A 20182-nucleotide genomic window follows, 5' to 3' on the forward strand; every position below is an offset into this window, starting at 1 on the left:
ACCAGCACACATTTTTAAAAATTAAAGCTGCCCACCCTAGCTTTATACTTTCTGGGTCACCCTTAGATCTCTTTGAGTTTGGTTGCATGTGTGTATTTTGTCCTCTTCCAGTCACTGCTAATTATCTAGAGATCAAACTTTTTTTTTCCTTTTAAAGGATTATGGATGTATTGCTCATCGTCTGAGCAAGCTGCTCCAAGGAAGAGGATGCATTAACAATTTGTCAGAAGCTGACAAAGTAAATTGCTCCTTAGAACTCTAAACAACACATAAAGGTCTTCCATAGATAATTTCCACTCATTTCCTTCTTGCCGGGCATCTTTTATTTCCCTTCTCTACAGCTGTCCTAAATAAGCATCTCTGGAGGCCCGTGAGTGTCCCCATTATAAGATTCCTGTTTTTGTCCCCCACCCCTAGTCCAAACACTTAACAGGCATTAAGACATAAAGGTTTCAAAAGAGTACATATGGCCCACCTTCAGCTTGCCAATGTCTTTCTTCGCCTTCTTCATGATAACCTGCCTGCAAGTCATCTACCACAGAGGTGTGTGTGTGTGTGTGTGTGTGTGTGTGTGTGTGTGTGTGTGTAAGAAAACAGGAACGCTTGGTAGGTCTGAAGTAACCTACAAGTCATACATTGCCTCCCCAACCCAAGATTAAAGGGCGAAACCTTCTACAAAAAGACCCACCGGAACTCCTCCATATTTCACAGGCATGCTAGACTGGCGTATTTGGGTCTTAATATATTCACATCCATGCAGTGAAATATCACATATTTACTCAGAATATAATAGGATTCATTGTGAATAAATAACTTGCCAGAGAAATTATACAGGCCATTACCGACCATAGGCCATTTACATCTGGGAAATGGCACTGGATTATTATTTTTTAAAGGCAGATTTGCTAAGCTTTGGTTTGGGGGGGGGGCAGAACCGGAACCGGGGGGGGGAGATGAGAGAGGGATGTTTTGTTAATTGTCTTATGCAGATGTCCCATAAAAAGGTGAGTGAACAAAAGTAGTTATTCCACAGTAAAGGCCCAGTTTGGAAGCATCTCAGGTCTCCAATACCTTTGTAAACAGCACAAGACCTTTCACTCCAAAACATTTAAGTGGAACGAATGAATCCCATGGGCAGTATGTGGTCTGCCCCTGAATGAGGCTGCTTGGCATCCCTTGGAAGTCCTTAACACTCTGCAGGCATAAGCAACCCATTTCCTCCACTTCCCAAGCTCTACAGCAGGGATGGGGAAACCTGTGTAGTCCTCCAGATTATGTTGGACTACGGCTCCCATCATCCTTGACCACTGGCCATGCTGGCTGGGGGTGATGGGAACTGGAGTCCAACAACATATGGAGGGCTACAGGTTCCACATCCCCGCTGTAGAGCTTTCTACTGTGGTCCAGGGCAGAGTTATTCTACTTGAGCCAAATTGTAGCAGCCATTTACGAGCTGGATCCTATTCAATAATGCAGTGGCTCACTTCTAACAGCAGTATCTGTGCTTCACATCCGCTTATCGCGCGCACAGACACTTCCCAACGGAGCATCCAAATGTGTTAAGAGATTCTACCGGATGGCCCCCACAAAATTACTTCCCGAGTGTCACACATTGGATGGTTTCCGCACCTATGCCCACACGCGCGCATTTCCTTTGAGGCAACCTGTTTTGATGGGAAGTGGAGGATTTCCTTTGTTGTGAATAAGCCCAACGTGCTACTTTTGAGATTGAAAGTATTTATCTGAAAACAGATAGGAAACCCATGCTTCCTGTTTTGAGAAGGAAAAACAATCGTCCAACAGGTTACACTTAAAAATACTAGCAGACAAACCACAGCCTTCAACTTGAAATCCGTATTACTATCTGCAGACACAGATGCAGAAGAGAGACAGAGACCTAACATTGCATGAGCGTAATTTACAACGTTCGTGATATTTTAAAATCTGTATGAAAATGCCCTTAGGATACGCCCATTAAATGGTGCGTCCATTAAATCCCACATCTGTACCTGCTTTAATAGTTTTATACAAGCATTCATCTAAGTTGTGGGTGGAAAGACTAGGGTTTTTAACGGGGGGGGCAGGAAAAAAAGAGAGACATCTTGTGAAAACATAATTTAAACATTGACTGTTTTGTACTTCACCACTATAGAAAAAGTACTACCAAACAATAACTGTTATCAAGCTTTCCCCCAAGTGGAAAGAAGGAAGAGTTATTAACAAAGCCATCAGCGGCTGAAACAACTTTTCCCCTGAACAAATTATTTTAGAAACAATCATGGTCCTTCTCAGCTAAGATCTTTTAAAAGCACAAAATAAAATGGTACAATGGAAAGTCATGGTAATGTCCCGCAATTCTCTTTCACTGCCCCATCATAGCCTTTTCCCATCCTTAATATGAACTTCACTCAAGGCATTGGACAGTTCAGTGCTCCAGCAATATTCAAGAGATTCTTTCCAGAGGTTGCAGGGCTGTAATTCCCATCATTCATGAGCATTAGCCATACTCCCTAGAGCTGGTGGATATTGGGAGTCCAACAACATCCAGAGGGCCACAGGTTGGCAACCCCTGGCACACCGTTTGGAAGGCTGATTTCAGCCATCTTCCAGCATCCTGTTTATGGAAAACAATTCAGGTTTCCACAGCCAACATAACACAACACAACACCAACCAGAGTCGTTCTCTAATTTTCAGATCATTACATCCCCATGTTGTGTCCTGGAATGAAGTCCAAGAAACAAGTTGACAAAACATGCAACTAATTTGTATTAGCTTGTCTGTGGTTTCTCCCTTTTAATTTATATAACTGTGATCTTAAATTATTGTAAGCCATGTACACAGGCACTAAATGGGTATGGCGGAAATTGCGCAATCCAAGGGAAAACCTTAGCTTCCTGGTCTTATATGCAAATTAAAGTGGAGCTTTCTGCTTAAAGGACCCAGGTGGCGCCGTGGGTTAAACCACAGAGCCTAGGGCTTGCCGATCAGAAGGTCGGCGGTTCGAATCCCCGCTACAGGGTGAGCTCCCATTGCTCGGTCCCAGCTCCTGCCAACCTAGCAGTTCGAAAGCATGTCAAAGTGCAAGTAGATAAATAGGTACCACTCCGGTGGGAAGGTAAACGGCGTTTCCGTGTGCGGCTCTGGTTCGCCAGAAGCGGCTTAGTCATGCTGGCCACATGACCCAGAAGCTGTACGCCAGCTCCCTCGGCCAGTAAAGCGAGATGAGCACCGTAACCCCAGAGTCATCTGTGACTGGACCTAATAGTCAGGGGTCCCTTTATCTTTACCTTCTGCAACTTGAATCCACTAGTAAGCACCTTTATACTTTTGCACTTTCTAGCCGGGGTCCATAAATCATAGTTTGGGGGGGGGGGTTGTATCTGGTGTAGGAGGTGGAAGACTGGATTTAGTTACAAACCTAGGAAAGCCAAGGAATGCAAGTATGGCTGCAGGCAAAATAAATGCAAACCTATCTTGAGGAATTTGGGGGATTTCACAGCACTCCTCTTCCTCATAATCCTAAAGGGAGGCTGTGATTGGCTGCACTAAAATTCTATGATATGCTTTCAAGTTCTATCAAAGTTCAGCAAAGGGAAAAAAAAAACCCAAGTCATTAACCATTTACGGTACATTAATGTGAACTGGAAATAAAACAGCACCTTCTTCCCTTTCTGCACATGCCAATTTGCACTTACTCTGTGAAACCAAAACTGAACATGGTCTTTATTTTATTTTTCCTCCTCTCCTCTGGAATATTTCATTAAGGCAAAAAAACCCCGTGCTTTAAAATATTACCTGACCACAATTGCATGCCCTCAACCACACTTTGGCCTTCTGCTTCTAAGACTCCCAATTTATGCCACGTCACAAACCACTTTTGAAGCTAGGGTGGCTTTCAACACCAGTTTGTATTGTGGAATGGGAAAACTTGCAGCCTGGCCAATGCAATGGATGGTGGGAGTTGTAGTTCAAAACATCCGGAGGGCACCAAGTTGAGGGAAGGCTCTCTCAAGCCTTCCAAAAACGACCATTTTGTCGCACTGGCTGCATTTGGACACCATAATATTCCCATTTTATCTTGATGGGAGTTAGCCATAGCGAACCTTGGGTTCACATGTTTCCCCCTCTCAGGCATGGCTGGGAGGAGAATGGAAGCTTCTGTGACCGTTTTTGATTATATACATCTTGGTTTTATATTAAAACCTTAAACTGTGGTTATAATCTTGATTATGGTTTGTTGAAACAATCCAGTTTTGTAATCAACCATTTGAAGCTGGCTGGTTTCTAACAAATCATAATTAAGATTAACCACAGTTTGATGGCTTCAGAGGAAGCAACAAATTGCAACTATATCTGGACATTTAAGCTTCTTAATGCCTTTTGGCCACACCAGAAGAAAAGGGTTAACCATAGTTTACCATGTCATCTGAACACAGGAATTTGAAGCTTTGAAAGAAAGTCTTTACTGTAAGGCTCATTAATAAATTAACCTTTATTGCAAGGCTCATTAAATAATTAATCTTTCACGAGCTTCTTTCTTTTAATTCTGTATACTGCTGGTTGCTTTATCATTGTTTTAATGATATTTTCATTGTCTTGTTTTTTCATTGTCTGTGTTTCAATAACTATGATTAAAAAGTAACTCGCTTGATCCCAGATCTAATATTTATGCAGGTTTAGAGGCATAGAAAACTGATACTTTCTCTCCCAGTGGTTTTTTCCTGTTCTGCTAATTCAAAACTAAACTGTAATGAGTAAGAGAAAAGCTTTGAGGTTAGTTCAAAGCAATTCTGCTCTTTTAAAACCAATGTAGTTGCATTACTACAACAGGGTGAGAGTGAAATGTATCCATGATAAATTTCTGGTATATACTTTTTAGTAGCAAGTTTACACCACAGACTCAAACATACGTGTTAAAATCAGAACTGTATTACAATCAAAAACAAAGCACAGGGCTACTTCTCAGTGTCCAGAGATCATAATAGCAGAGAAATTTTTGCTTTACTTACTGGTATGTAGTAGATGCTCATTTTAGGAGCTTCATTGGCCGTGAACAGCATTCCTAAAGATTATAAGAGAATCTTGTAAAAGACAGGACATCCCCTCCCATTTTTAACTTTCAGAAATTTGAACTGCACACACTTGGTGAGAACATGAAATCCAAAGCTATTTCGAAAGAGAAATCGGAGAGCACTATAGACATACAGTGGTACCTCTGGTTGCGAACGGGATCTGTTCTGGAGGCCCGTTCGCAACATGAAAAGGCCGCATCCTGAAGCTCCGCGTCTGCGCAGGCGTGTGACGTAATTTGGCGCTTCTGCATATGCGCAAAGCACGATTTAGCACTTCTGTGCATGCACGTGCGCCGAACCTGGAAGTAACCTGTTCCAGGACTTCTGGGTTCAGCACGTCCATATCCCGAAAAGACGCATTCTAAAGCAGACGTAACATGAGGTATGACTGTACCAGCTCTGGCTCAGTAAAAGCTCCACTCTTTTTGAGTGCCCAGAGCTGTTCCTGTTTCCCCTTCTTCTCTTACCGCACACACCCTCACCCAGTCAAATGCACCTGCCATTTTATGCAGAAAGTCACCTTTCCAGACCAATCCTCAATGCAATCCAAGTATCTGAAAAATGGGGGGGGGGTATTTTTTGTTCTCCCTCGAAAGCAACAACAGATGCAGTCCTCCCATGAAATCAGTAGCAAAATGACCACAGATTTTAAGGGAGCAGGAATGAAAATTGTCAAATTTTCTGTTGCAGAGTTAATTCTTAGTAGCTCCAGGTGGTTTATATGAAATCTAGTCAGCTCTAGTTGGTTTAATAATTATTTCAAAAGTTTCTAATAGTTCTGTCAAGAAAAAGAAAACAACTTCCTAATGGAAGCAATATTCCTATAGACTGAAGGTGTGCACTCTTTGGAGCAGTGGCAGGATGCAGATACGATAGGGAGAAATCTGAACTAAAGAGATTCCTAGAGCTCTTTTGTTTAAACACGCTAATCCTGATCACTGTTTACAGGAAGAGGGACACACCTATTAAACCACAGAGCAGACTAATCAGATTATATGAAGAAATATTTCAGACTGGTTTGAATAACCTCCTCATTACTAAAACACTGTCACCTGAAATTATGCTGAGGAATGAGATCTTGTAAGTGTTTCATGATGAAGCCAGAGGATGAAAGAATGAAACATCCAGTTTTGACAAGGATATGATTTTTATGGGAAACGAAGGATTTGGAATTCAGGAATGAGCTGAAGTGTGCAAGATAAAACAATGGGAGACACAATTGACTACTTGCTGTTTTTTGGATATAGATACGGTAGTATTCCGACAGGAACAACCTTTTTAGACAGGCACTATTCTGCTTGTTCCATCACAAGCATTTCTGCCACACATGCACACTATGCAACAACAGGACAGGGCCTCACCCTGGCTATTGGAGTGAGGGGCCCATCAGTGGCACATGAAGTCGGGTGCTGGCTCTGGAGACCAAAATAAACCACACCCAGGTAGGAAAGCTACCAGAGGCAATCATTTTTGGACCAGCATGGTTACCTATCACCCGGTGAAGAATTTTCCACATACCTGAATTAGGATATATGCAAACATCATTAATATCATGTTCAGGCTCCAAGGATGTGAATACCTTCCCCTGAAACAGAAAAATATGCAACATAAAGGATTAACCCAGCTCTTTTAAAAGAGCCAGTTAGGCAATATAATAACCTCTCCATTGCATGCAAAAAGCTCCAGGTTCGACTCCTGCCATCTTCATTTGGGCTGGAAAGGACTCCTGCCTATAACACTGGAGAGGTGTTGCTAATCAGTGTTGACAATACTGGGCAGCTTTCCTATGTTGTTTAATTGGAGCGACCTTAATTAATTGGAAGAAAATGTTTTTAATCAACCAACTGATTCATCCATCAGAAGTGGTAGACCTAACATATTTCATGTCTCGCCTATCCAAACAGATTCTGAAGGCACCTTACTCCAACTGAAAAATACACAGGACCCACCCCCTTTAAAAAGCAAGGTTTCATCAGCCAAGCAAATATAAACAGTCTGAATCACTCTCACTTAAGCCTGCCTTTACTGAAGACATTTTCAAAGGAATCTTACGTAATTTTCACCTACTAATATTCACTGTCTGTGAAAGTGGTCAGCTCATGTGAAAGTTTTATTTCCTGCATGGTAAGGACTGAACTGCAGAATAGGAACTCTCCAGACCACAGCTTTCCAAACTGTGTGTCATGACACGTTAGTGTGCTGGCTGCACTGTGTAGGTGTACCATGCAAATGCTCCCTGCACTCTCCCCACCGGGGCTGGAAAGAGGTTAGTTTAACCTCTGGCTAGCTAGTAAAACTGAATTACTGTGTCGCGAAATGATGCGTGCCTAAAAAGTGTGTTGCCAACATTAATAGTTTGAAAAGCTCTGCTTTTATCATATTTTTAGATGTATTGTGATTTGGCTCTACTGCTGCAAGTCCCCCCCCCCCTATGCTGCAACTGTTTAGATATATTTTTAATATTGTATTTTATCTTTTTGAGCTGCTACGAGAGCTAGACTATCGGGCAGCCAATAAAAATACCATCAATAAATCAATTAATAATTTCATGGAGTGTAAGGCTAACCATGGCTACTAGCCATGATGGTTATATTACCATCTGTGCTCAGAGGTAGCATCCCTTTGAATGCTAATTGCTGAGGATCATGAACACCGAGAGAACTATTGTGCTCACTTCCTGTTTTTCAGCTTCCCACAGTGAGTGAGACACTGTGAGCCTTTGGACCAGGCTTCCTCAAACTCGGCCCCTCCAGATGTTTTGAGACTACAATTCCCATCATCCCTGACCACTGGTCCTGCTAACTAGGGATGATGGGAGTTGGAGGCCAAAAACATATGGAGGGCCGAGTGTGAGGAAGCCTGCTTTGGACTGATCCAGCACGGTTCCTCTTATGCTCTTAAGCAGGCATCCCCAAACTTCGGCCCTCCAGATGTTTTGGACTACAATTCCCATCATCCCTGACCACTGGTCCTCTTAGCTAGGGATCATGGGAGTTGTAGACCAAAACATCTGGAGGGCCGCAATTTGGGGATGCCTGCTCTTAAGCATCCTTATTTGCTCTCTAACACTTTCAAGATGTGGGCTACAGTCTTCTCCGTTCAGAAGGCAACAGTGCATGTTAAGACATGCAGTTCTTTAGCCCAGTGCTCTGCAGTTATGATGCATCCGTCTACAACAAGCTCCATTTTATTTTATATAAACTTGGGTGAGGCCACCCAAATCGCTTCAGGCAATTTCCCGCTATAGCTATTTGGGCAGAAATGCTGAACATCCGAGTTCTATGCAGCCTCTTCGTTATATAAAAGAAGACTGATGAAAAATAAAGCGAGATGTTATGAATGTTTATGACCTGCAGTATACCTGGACTTTGAGAGGTGCAATAAATATGATCCAGTTGCAAGTAATTCAAGAACTGAGAACTATAAGCAAACTGCTCTTAAAATTCCAGGATATGTGCATTGTGTGTGTGTTTAAGCATAGGCATCCAAGCCATACGTACTGCACCACTAGCATAAAACTGCCTTCCATTGGCAGCCAGGTCCTGTATATCAGTGCTCCCCAACCTTTTTATCGCCGCGGACCAGTAGACGTTTGATAATTTTACCACGGCCCGCTGAGGGGGGGGGGGACGTTGATTGTTTATATTTTATTTAGATTGTTTTGATTTAATAATTTTAATTTAATTGTATTTAAATGTTCCTTGGGCGGCCCGGTACCAATTGATCCACAGACCGGGACCGGTCCGTGGCCCGGGGGTTGAAGACCACTGCTGTATATTAAAGAGAAGGCAATTGGCTGATTATGTCTTTGCATATGTGAAAGAACGAAAATCGGCACCTTCACTGAGAAATGAAACAAGGCCCACATGGTGCATATTAGGTGAATGGATTTGCAATTGAGTTGCAAATTGGGGCATTTAAGAAACTTGTGTGTAATAGTGAGAGAAATGACTGCAAGGCTCATACAGTGGCCTCCTCCTTCGAACAGGTGCCAGTGAGGAGGGCCCCCCCCCACACACACCCCTTATCGCAAACATGCAATCTTTTGCTGAGCTGGGACAAATTTCCTACCTGCTGCGATAGGAATCAGCCTCATGCTTTTTGTGCTGTGTGTGGACATGGCCTTGCTGGACCGCTAAGGAAAGGACAAGTAATGGATTTCCCTCCCTTCCATGGGAAGTGTGTGGATTTCCCATTCCACTGTAACATTTTCCACATATGTATCCCGGGGGGAAATCACTCCAAAAGACTCACGTAGAAAGGAAAAGAAGCTTGGTCACAACCAGCCCTGATTCGCAAGTGGGGAGGGGGGTAGAAGATCTGCTGCTTTGAAGCGAGCATCATGTCGCCTGACCCAGTCGTTCACTTCTGGGCATTACGGCTTCTGCTTCTTGTTTCCTCCTTACCTAGCTTTCGCCGTCCGCAGCAATTATCTCCCATGTACAAGCAAAATGCACTGCGATTGCTTTTAAGGCCTTTTTATTGTTTTATCACCTGTTGTTCGCTGCCACGGACTCCTTTGGGAGGAAGTGCGGGATGTAAACTTGGTAAATAATGAAATAATGAATGCTAAATCAGGGCTGGGGAACTGGTGGCCTTTGAGATCCTGTCGTTCTCCCAACTCCCATCAGCCAGGGAAGATGGGATTTTGGAGTGCAGCAACACCTGGAGGGCCGGGTTCTCCATCCCTGTAGGTGAATCATGGCTGTTGCTTGCCTGCTGCGAGTGGCACATGCTGGGACAGCAGCAGGAAGGCCCGTATCCCTGGCTCAGACCGATGCTCAGTCTCATTAGAGCAGAGGGAAAACCACACCAAAGTCCAGGGGTGGGCAGAGCAGCTAGGCTGCATAGGCAAGGAAGTACAGACTTAAAATGGCCATTGATATTTGGGGGAGGGGGGAGAGATCTGGCCTAAACCTGTTCCATGCTGAATCTTCAATGATTCAGCTAATTAAGCAGATAAAAGGGTACAAAGAAGTTTGTTTCCTTTTGCACTCCTCCCTTTTTTTTCCTTGCGTGGTTAACAGCGTCACCTCCCCTCCTGGGTGCTTCCTTTCCCTCCCTGTTTAATTTTGCCACCCCACCCACTTCTGCTGCCTTCCGCCTCAGTAATTAACAGGAGGAAGGGTCTTCCCCCACCTCCACACTTTTGGAAAACAAAAGAGCTGGATGCTCCCCCGCTGCAGGCAAGTCTCTGTAGGTCCTCTCTGCCACACACCCTTCCTCTTTTCGCCACTGATTTTCAGCCAGAGACAGTTAAAGGAGACAGCGTCAGAGAAGGAGAGGCCAGTGGGAACACATCACCTTCCAAGGAAGAACAACTGCATCTGCCTTGCAGCCAGAAATCTCCTCATTTGACACTCCACAAGCCACTTTGAAATCTTGCAGGTGCAATTTGGAGAGGCAAAATATATTGATTCTTGTTGCCTAGGACTGCATGACGGACACATTCCAACATAGAATTAAACACATCCTCACAAACATGCACTGGGCTGCAGTCTATGGGTTGGATCCAGATTAAAGTCACATGGAAGGGGGTTGGCGGAAGGTGACTACCCTTCTCCCAGCCCCACAAAAGCTTCTCCCAGGGAAGACACAAGTTTTTTGGAGTGATACCTCTGGAAATATTGGAAAAAAATTATAATGGAATGGGAAATCAAAGGAGAAACTCAAAGGAAAGACAAAAGGAATGCAAGACTTACTGTGTCCTTGTTCCATAGTTTTATGATTCTTGAATCAGCAGAAATAATTAAATCTAATGAATTGTGGAACTGGATTGACTTGATAGGCAGGCCATATTGGTGATCCTTCACTATTAATGGGCTGTTTGATCGGAGGTCATAAAAAAGAACCTGGAAACAAGTAAAGGTCACCGGATTACATGTTCAATATTCAAAAGACATTAGAGGTCTAAAAATCATGTTAAGTTTTCAATAGGTAAATCATTATCAGCTAAGTATAAAGGATTTCCACAGTATTTCTGAAGAGGAATGAATAACAGCGTCATAGAATCATGAGATGTGTTTACTCTGTAAGAATTAAGCATGAGCCTTCAAACACTGAGATCTATAAAAAGAAAATATCTCTATAGATGAACAGAGCAGAGAAGCAGTGTTAAGCTTTGTCCTGGTTTGCACATCATGGTAAGACAGAGCAAAGTGGGTGTGATCTCTTCTTTGGGAGCCAATACATTCACATTAAGCCATAGTTTGGCTTGTGTGAGAACGCAACTTTTAGCTTTTCTTAAGCATAACTCATGTTTGAACTTATTTAGCATAACTCACATTTTTCAACCTGCAGGACAGCAGAAAAGCTGTTGAACCTCCAGATCTGCCAAACTCTCATCCCACTGTATGCTTTACAAATCCCCCATTTGTATGTCGGGTGGTTGAAAAGAAGGGTGTGTGTGTGGAATTGGTCAGGTTGTAACAAGCTAATCTTAGAATCATCCAGTTATGAGTCTGGCCTTGTACTAATGTGCTACCATATAAAAAACATTTATTTTTCATTCACTCTTAAACATTTGAAGAAATAAATCCATCCTCCTCTGCCATTATTATTATTATTATTATTATTATTATTATTATTTCATTATTTCCACAAAAACACCTCAAAGCAACTTGCAATACAGGAATCAAGACTATGTTGCTATGAGTTCCCCCTTATGGGGAACCTTTGTAACAAGAGCACATAGTCAGCAAACCACCACCAAACTGGGCATGCAACAAATTGCCGTAGTTTTCCATGTATAACACAACCCCGTGTATAAGACGACCCCTACTTTTGGGAGCTGAAAATTAAGAAATCAGTATTTTAAAATTGTTCAGGTTTTGGGGGAATTTGCCCAAAAAGTTGTTGAGCTTTTTTTACTGAACTACAAGTCCCATCATCCCTGCTCATTGGCCATGCTTGCTAGGGCTAGTGGAAGTTGTAGTTTGGCAATCTCTGGAGAGCCACAGGTTCACTATACCTGCCCTAAAGAAGAGCATAGCATGAAACAAATGAGCACCAGTTGCACTGGAACTGTAGCTTCCTTGGGAAGCTGAAGCAGGAGGCAATTTCAACTGCAAAGCATCAACAGGGCCCCCCATCACACAGTGTCCCCTACTGTGACCACATGCACATGCAGCTCAAGATCAATTTGACACATTCCACAGAACGTATGGCCCACAATTTATATGCCAATAGAAGACCTGGACACAGTCTTCCACAGCAGCCCAGTTTGCACATAATGGTAAACCATGGTTAATGGTTTATGATGAACACAGTCAATTGCTCTTGCTTTACTTTTACCCTCTAGCCAGCAGCAGCAACAAACCACAATACCCGGCTTAGCACTATGTTCAAACAAGATTTTGTGGTTCGTTTCACCCAGATAAACTTTGGCTTAACCTCGTGGCTTGTTTGGAGCGAAACAAACCACAAACCTTTGTTTGGATGTAGCACTAAGGCCCTTGCTAGAAAGAAGATCTCAACCATGTTCAGAGTAAACCATTATTTATGATTTACATGTGAATGCCACCAGTGACATTTAAGAATCTGACTTAATGTAGCCCTTGCTCAGCACAGAAATGTAGCACAAGGCCCATAGCAACTAAGCTGACAGCATAGCTACCTGCCCCGTGGATGTTCCAACAGCCATATTCAATGTTCCATCAAACTTCAGGGCCGAAATAGATGGCAGACCATCTATCCTGAAAGAATTTGAGAAAAACCTCATTCTAGTTAATTGCCATAATCATTAACTCTTAAAGCTCAGCACCAACCAAAGGATGGTACGTAATTCTGAGAATGTAAGAAAATGTTACTTAAGAAAATGTTACTTAAGATAAGAGGCAAGGTAAATATATTTTCCATACTCCTTATCAGCTGTCACACTGCTTAAAGCGCAATCCAGCACCCCAACTCTGTTTCTTGTTCTAGGGTCCCAGCATTCCACCTTCCCCTGAAGAAAGCAAAGAAAATACCATTTAGTGATTTCAAACAATTCACCATGCTTTCATCAGTTTACTCATCTGCCGTTCATTGAAGCCACTTATTTAGCATTCAGTCTCGAAAGATTGATTCCTATGCTTTCAGTTGTTGGTTTTTTTTGCATTTAAAAACGATCTTCACATACTTGCAATGAGCAATTCCTTATGTAACCCGGGGCTGGGGCGGGCTGGGATGAGTCAACAGCTGGGACTACAGACATGACACATGTTGCAGCATGTGAACCAGCTCTATTACATACCAGAGCTGGCAGAGTCTGCTGCTGGTCTCCATCCAGGTTAAAAATAGGGAACTCATAGATTCCTAGCATAGCCTCAGCAACTCCCCACAACCAACCACTTTCTTTCTGCCTTTTTGTCACTTTAGAGAAGATGCCGAGGGAAGGCTCCCCCCTTCCCAATGTAAATAGGCACTTTGAAAAAGAAAACTTTGACCCTTGGGAAGATGGGGTGAATGTGCCCTTGCACATATCCATGGCAGAAACAACATTGCTAGGATGGCAACTATTGCCTCGTTTTAAACAGGGCCCACGTTAAACCAAAGGGCACAGACTGGCAGTAAACCATTGTCCCACCCTGCAATTATGCCATGCCCACTCCTCAAAAGCCTGCCAGAGCCTGTTGAAACAGCAGTTTCAATGGTGCACAATGCAACTGCATCACAACTCAACTTTCCCTAAACTTACAGAGAAATCTATGCGTGTCTACTCAGAAGTAAGTCCCAAGGAAATGAGAAAAGAACTGCAATGTTAGTAAATGTGATGAAAATATATTCTGCTGAATTTTGGTGTGTGTGTGTGTGTGTGTTTACATTGTTGAATTTCTCCTGTAATAAATTGGCACAAGAAAGAGTTGCAACAAAATGTTGCAGCGTGAGATCTTTCTATGTAGGACTGCTGTCAGCCAGCCATGCCTTTTCTACAACACTCCATTGCATTACCATTCCTGCCACATTTTCTTCTCTCCAAAAGTTAATCTATTTTGGAGTTCCTCCCTTATTAGCGTCGCCAGCCTTGAAATATTCTCTGAACTACTCCAACGTTGATTGGGTTCTTCCAAGCCTGATGTTACCTCCTCCTTTTTCAGGGAAGGAGCTATTTTGGCTTCATAATGAGCCACACTCAGAGAATGAATTTGCTATTAGTATATAGGGTATTTGCAGTCCTGTGTCAATGATCTCATTTTTTAAAGAGAAAATGGTGCTACATTTCTTAGCAAGGTGAAACATTTACCTCAACCGTGCCAGTGGCAAATAAACCATGTGCAGGATTTATGTCACAGACGTGATTCTCCCTAGAGGAGAAGGAAAAATAAATTTAATGACTGACAGGGAGATAAAATATTAAAATAAGCAAGCTACTACCATCTGAGAAATGTTCTAAAATCAACCCAAACCTATAAGGCTATGAAGAGTGAATGCGATTTTACGTGCAGTGTTTCTTTGTTCAATCACTATATTTTAATCACTCTATTTTGGATCTGTTAAGAAGTATAACTAAAAGCATAGCTAACTGCTATGCAAATTTGAAACAAGGAACAATTCATCACAGATAGCAAGTCTATTGGTTTATCAGTTGTACCTATTTCAAACTATTTGCCATCTTCTTCTAAGATACTTCAAAAATATCCAATAAGGTATTTTCTTGACTGAGTGACTTAATGAATGGAAACATTAAAACCTTTTTTTAAATGGTTTTAAAGTAGACATTATACTTTAAAATATAAACATAGCAAACACCCCCAATTTATAAGTGACATTTTTTTTAAAAAAAAAAATCAATCCTGTGGCTCCACCTGCTGGAATAAGATGCACCTAGTACACTGAAGATACTTACGAAGCATCAGTCTGTAAGGAATTCAGGTACCTTCCTTGTTCCAGATTTAGCCTGTATATTTCAGAGCTGCAGCAACAACAACAACAACTGTACTTACACATTTCCTTTTTGATAAGAGTAAGTGACAATAAGTGTATATATTAACATTCATATAAATGTATGTATGTCTAAATATGCCCAAGTCATAAATAAATCTACTCTTTTCTTACATGGCAGCAGCAAGTAATCAATTCCAACCCCTCCTTCCCCCTATTTTCATTTAGTGTACAAGCAACACCCATTTTAGGCATGAATGATATGTGTGCGATTACGTACACATGTACAACGCCAAACCTGGAAGTGACCTGGGAACATCATAAAGACATCATTGAAACTTTACTAGAAGGGCGGGGCAGAACAAGGTGTTTGCAGGTTTTTTTAACTGGTTTTTGATTTCACACAATTAAATGCTTTTCAAATGCCTTAAAATTCCCAAAATAAACTTAAAATCATCACTAAATTACAATAAAATTGAAATGGCCCACATATGTTTCAGAAACTCAATTGCTTTTTAACAGAGCTTCTCAACAATTCAGCTTAACCACTTCCTACAAAATATTTCCCTCTACTCATTCAGAGTTCTCTTCCAATATATTTATGAATGTTTAGTAAATCTGCTTTCGTAGGATATTCATCTTAAACACTACATAAAAATGTATGCACAGTTAAGGAAGGACTTGGCGCATCTTAAATACCTTGCTCCTACGAAGTATAAGTCACATGATGGATAATGATATGAGAAATCTCTACCAAACTTTGGTATTCTTGTCCTGTAGTAACGGCCATGTTGGGAATGAAATTCTACGTATCTGTCACACAGCAAAAAGACTATCTGAAAAATACACAGCACAGGATTGAGATTTGGAGGGGAGTAATTCTCCCGCCTTGCTTAACCTTTAAAAGAGGGGAATAATTATTTTCCTAGAGGCATAATCAAATGGGCTCAGATCCGGAACTGCTGTTCTGCAAATGTGTCCGATCTAGCGGAGGCTCCTACTCCTCAAACTAGATGCTTTCTGAGGCAGAAGTGAGAAGAGAGGCCATTTTCTCCAAAGCTCCCTGCAGCAGGCGGAGGGCCTTCTCAGCAGTGGCGCCCTCCCTGTGGAACACCTTCCCTTCAGATGTCAAGGAATTAAACAACTAGCTGACTTTTAGAAAATATCTGAAGGCAGCCCTGTTTAGGGAAGTTTTTTTCAGTCCATGGAAGCATAACTTTAGATAGGTTTGACTGGTGTAAACAAAATAATGGCAGGTTGATCATCTATGATACCTAATTTAGTAACTATGTGAAGTCTGTTTCATGTGATCAATGACACATCAGGAGAGATATAACTTATACATTGGTAAGAATGTTTTAGTGCTACCTGAGTACTTTTTATTTAAAAAAGATGTACCACACTATGGAGGATAATTTTTTGTTTCAAAAAACCACAGCTAATTCAGCTTTTCAACAAACAAACAAGACATTCAAAAGAATGTCAGCAGAGGATAAAGAGCAATTTTCCTTCAGGTTTCTGTTGCTCAAAGAAACGGTGGGTAATTGCACCCTACAGCAAATGGATCCTTTTAAACATTTTGAAATGCAAATTCTTCTATAGCTATAAACATTAAAAGGAGACATACCTTTGAGTAATCATCTGACAAAATATCAAACGTAATGACTGTGGAGATGAAAAACAATTATAAATAGGAGTCACTAAAAAACTCTTAAATAAACCACACAACCTCAATTCTCATCACACAATGCTCTTGTCTGCCTGTCTCTCTTCTTCCCTTAAAGCCAAAAACAGAGTGTGTAATGAAACAAGCAAAACCATCAGCAATGCTGTTTGGAGTCTGCTGCGAGTGCTGTTTCTGTCCATGCCACCATCTCACTGGGATCAAAGAGCCCACTGAAGCGGACAGTGATCAATTATTAAGTCCACCCTCTTGCCATAGGAGGAAGGTTTTCCGTTGTTACTCATTTTGGGTTCAAAGATCCAAGGGAAGTGTTGGGGAGCTATTGCAACCTCCATGGCTAACTTCTATTTGTCTTACAGGATCAGTAGCATATAAACCAGGGATGACCTTCCAGGTGTTGTATCCCTGGCTATCGACCGTGCTAGCCAGGACTGGTGGGAGTCCAAAAACATCTGAATGGCTACAGATTCCCCATCTCTGTTAAAAGCCAGGAAGAAAGCAGAGCTACATGCATGAATTAACATGATGGCAGCTGCTGCTGGCTCCAATTTCAAGCAACACTAAGCTTGTGACAGTACACTCTTGGCAGGCACTATAGCTTACCACCATCCGTGCTACTTGCTGCTCCAGGTAAGCAACGAACACAAGCCAATATAGTAGCAAGATATCCTGCCAAGGACTGATCATTATCTCGATTTCACAAAAATGCAACCCCCAATACACTCTCAAATTTCTTTAGACCGTACATACTAATGTGTAACTTTTTGCATTCATGTGTATACTTAACATACATTCCAAAGAAAGGCAAATGGCACATGCTCTACTCTAAAAAAGCACACCCTGATCTACATAGAAAGCACAATTGGGGCACAGGATCTGGTCACTTCACAAGCAATTCTGTACATCAGTCTTCTCCCGCCTGGTGCCTTCCAACTCTTTTGGATTACAAATCCCATCAGTCTCAGTAAGCATGGTCAATGGCTAAAGATGGTGGGAACTGTAATCAAAAAGATCTGGAGGGCATCAAGTTGTAGAAAAATGCTACACACACTTATCTGTGAATAAGCCCAGCTGTATTACTACTTAGTTATTGTTCATACGTTTGTTGGTTGCTTTTTTTTTTTAAAGTCACAAAGCAACTTAACTCAATAAACATTATAACACTGTACAAAGTGGGATTTCCCTCCTAATAAAGATGCAAAGGATTGCACTGTTTTCTACTGCCCATATTAGTACGTTTTATATATTAGTTTCCATCATAATTAGGGTTTACTTACCATCAGCATCTATGCATCTTTCAAATTTCATCGATAGCTGGTAAGTATCGTAACATCGAATCCTTGGTTTGTAGGTCCCTGTTCAAAACACAAAATAAAATAGTGTATTTGACATGTGAGAAAAATTGCTTTAATACTGTACTCTTGAATTGATTTGTCTCACAGAGAAAATATGATTCAGGTCTTGAGAAAGTTTCTGACCTGGACATGAATGGTTGTTCAAAAAGAGCTGCAACTCTGCAGCTAGAAGTGGTTTTTTTTTGTTCCTTCGTGACAGTAACACCAATCAATCAAAATAACTTATTTTTAGGATTGTGGCACATGCCACTTATACTTCATTCAATTTAAAAAACGTGTTTGTATAGAAATACATATATACGTACTGTATATAGAAATACACAAATTCGCAATGCCTTATGCTGCTGAACTCACAGGAATTCCACCTAACTTAATTTTTAACAGGACCCAGTCCATTAAAAAACAAGATTCCTATTAACTGGACAAAATAGCACATTAATAGCAATCAAATACTAACCCTTGCTGAGTCTTATTTCAGAACTGGAATTATATCTCTATGGAATTCTACAGAACAGACAGTTAAATTCCCTTACATTCTTTTGAAAATTATAGGAATCAAGTATGCAACAAAGGGCCACACTGACAAGGTTGCTATGGGGTACCCTTCCAATAAAGGGGGGGGGGAATACAGTCATATTATTTCCCAAAAGATCTAGGCAAAAAAAGCACATCGAACCAAGCTTAGATATAGATATCTATCTATCTAGCTGATTGGGAAAACCTATATGTAGATGGATGCTGGCATGTGTAACAGACTGATCAAGCAGCTGGAGCAGCAGAGGTAACATTCAGCAGTTTGGGAGGAGGAGCAGACAGGCCAACCCTGCTCCCTTCAGTGTGTTATTTTTAGGATCCTGATTTAGCAGGGAGATCCTCTATTGTGCAGCGAGCCTCTACAAGCAGAGGAGGTTACACACTGAATACCTTCACTCTTGGACTTATGGAAGACTCTCTAAACCAAGCATGTCCAAAGTCCGTTTCAGGGGCCTAATCCGGCCTGCCGGTCGGTTTAAACGTGCCCCTGTGGCAGTTTATTTCCTAAGGTACAATCCCCCCAAAAGCTCAACAATTCAATCATAAAAAAAAGCTCAACAACTTTGGTCGGTCCTCACACATGCTCACTTCATCAAATCTGGCCCTCTTTGAATAAAGTTTGGGCACCTAAACCATGGGTAGGCAAACTAAAGCCCGGGGGCCGGATCTAGACCAATCGCCTTCTAAATCCGGCCCCCGGATGGTCCAGGAATCAACATGTTTTTACATGAGTAGAATGTGTCCTTTTATTTAAAATGCATCTCTGGGTTATTTGTGGGGCATAGGAATTTGTTCATATTTCCCCAAAAAAAATAAAGTCCAGCCCCCCACAAGGTCTGAGGGACAGTGAACCGGCCCCCTGCTGAAAAAGTTTGCTGGCCCCTGCTCTAAACTATGCAGAGGTGATACTCTGGAGGGATGTGATTGCAACACGCAAGTGTTGTAAATGAGCAAAAAGGGCTAGAAGATAAGTGAGATATGATATTGAGTCCAGACTAAGTTAGTTGTGCTTTGTTCCAATTGTAATCAAACCAAATTGAGCCATAACTAACTTGTACCACTGACCTGAAGGAGATCTAAGCGCAACAGAACAATCCAATAGCTCCCAGCCTTATGCTGAGTTTGGAAGGGGATCGTCCCCTGCCAGCTGCCAAACATGTTGAAAGGAAGCCTACTGCTGGGATTCCTGTCAGTAGGAGGCAGCAGAAACCCCAAAATGTGGTTGGATCCTGAGGCAGTCTCATTACCATTACATGATGGCACTAGACCCAATTCGAGGCTGATCATCCTGTCCCCACACCCTCTGCTGCTATGAACAGCGAGCCTGTGGATGCTGCAGTAACACCATAAAGCCTTATCACTGGGAGGGGTGAGCTTGGATTGAGACATAACTTATTCTGAATCTAACTCAGGGGTCCCCAAACTACGGCCCCCGGGCCGGATGCGGCCCAATCGGCCTTCCAATCCGGCCCGCGACGACTCCCGCCGCCCGCTGCCGCCGCCCGCTCTCACGGCGCGCGGCGCAGCGACGATCTAAAAAATCGCCGAAAATCCTTTGTGCGCATGCGTATGGGCCTCTCCCGACCCGGAAGAGGTCATTTCTGGTGCACTTCCGGGTCGGGGGAGGCCCATACGCATGCGCACAAGCAATTTTTGGCGATTTTTTTCCCGCCCG

At 42.2% G+C, this 20182-nt stretch overlaps 1 protein-coding gene across 1 annotated transcript in view; it reads right to left on the minus strand.

Annotated features, from left to right (window-relative positions):
- The window catches only part of NOL10 (nucleolar protein 10), a 38250-nt gene that overhangs the window by 16045 nt on the left and 2023 nt on the right, over positions 1–20182 (minus strand). The window contains exons 4-13 of the mRNA XM_035109856.3: positions 17896–17973; positions 16562–16599; positions 15634–15770; positions 14900–14965; positions 14297–14357; positions 12933–13018; positions 12689–12767; positions 10776–10925; positions 6592–6658; positions 5011–5063 (exon numbers count right to left, since the gene is read on the minus strand). Of these exons, the coding sequence (XP_034965747.3) occupies positions 5011–5063; positions 6592–6658; positions 10776–10925; positions 12689–12767; positions 12933–13018; positions 14297–14357; positions 14900–14965; positions 15634–15770; positions 16562–16599; positions 17896–17973 (815 nt within the window). The remainder of the gene's footprint in view (positions 1–5010; positions 5064–6591; positions 6659–10775; positions 10926–12688; positions 12768–12932; positions 13019–14296; positions 14358–14899; positions 14966–15633; positions 15771–16561; positions 16600–17895; positions 17974–20182) is intronic.

This window comes from Zootoca vivipara, chromosome 3, assembly GCF_965207765.1.
Source record: "Zootoca vivipara chromosome 3, rZooViv2.hap1.1, whole genome shotgun sequence".
NCBI classification, from domain to species: domain Eukaryota; kingdom Metazoa; phylum Chordata; class Lepidosauria; order Squamata; family Lacertidae; genus Zootoca; species Zootoca vivipara.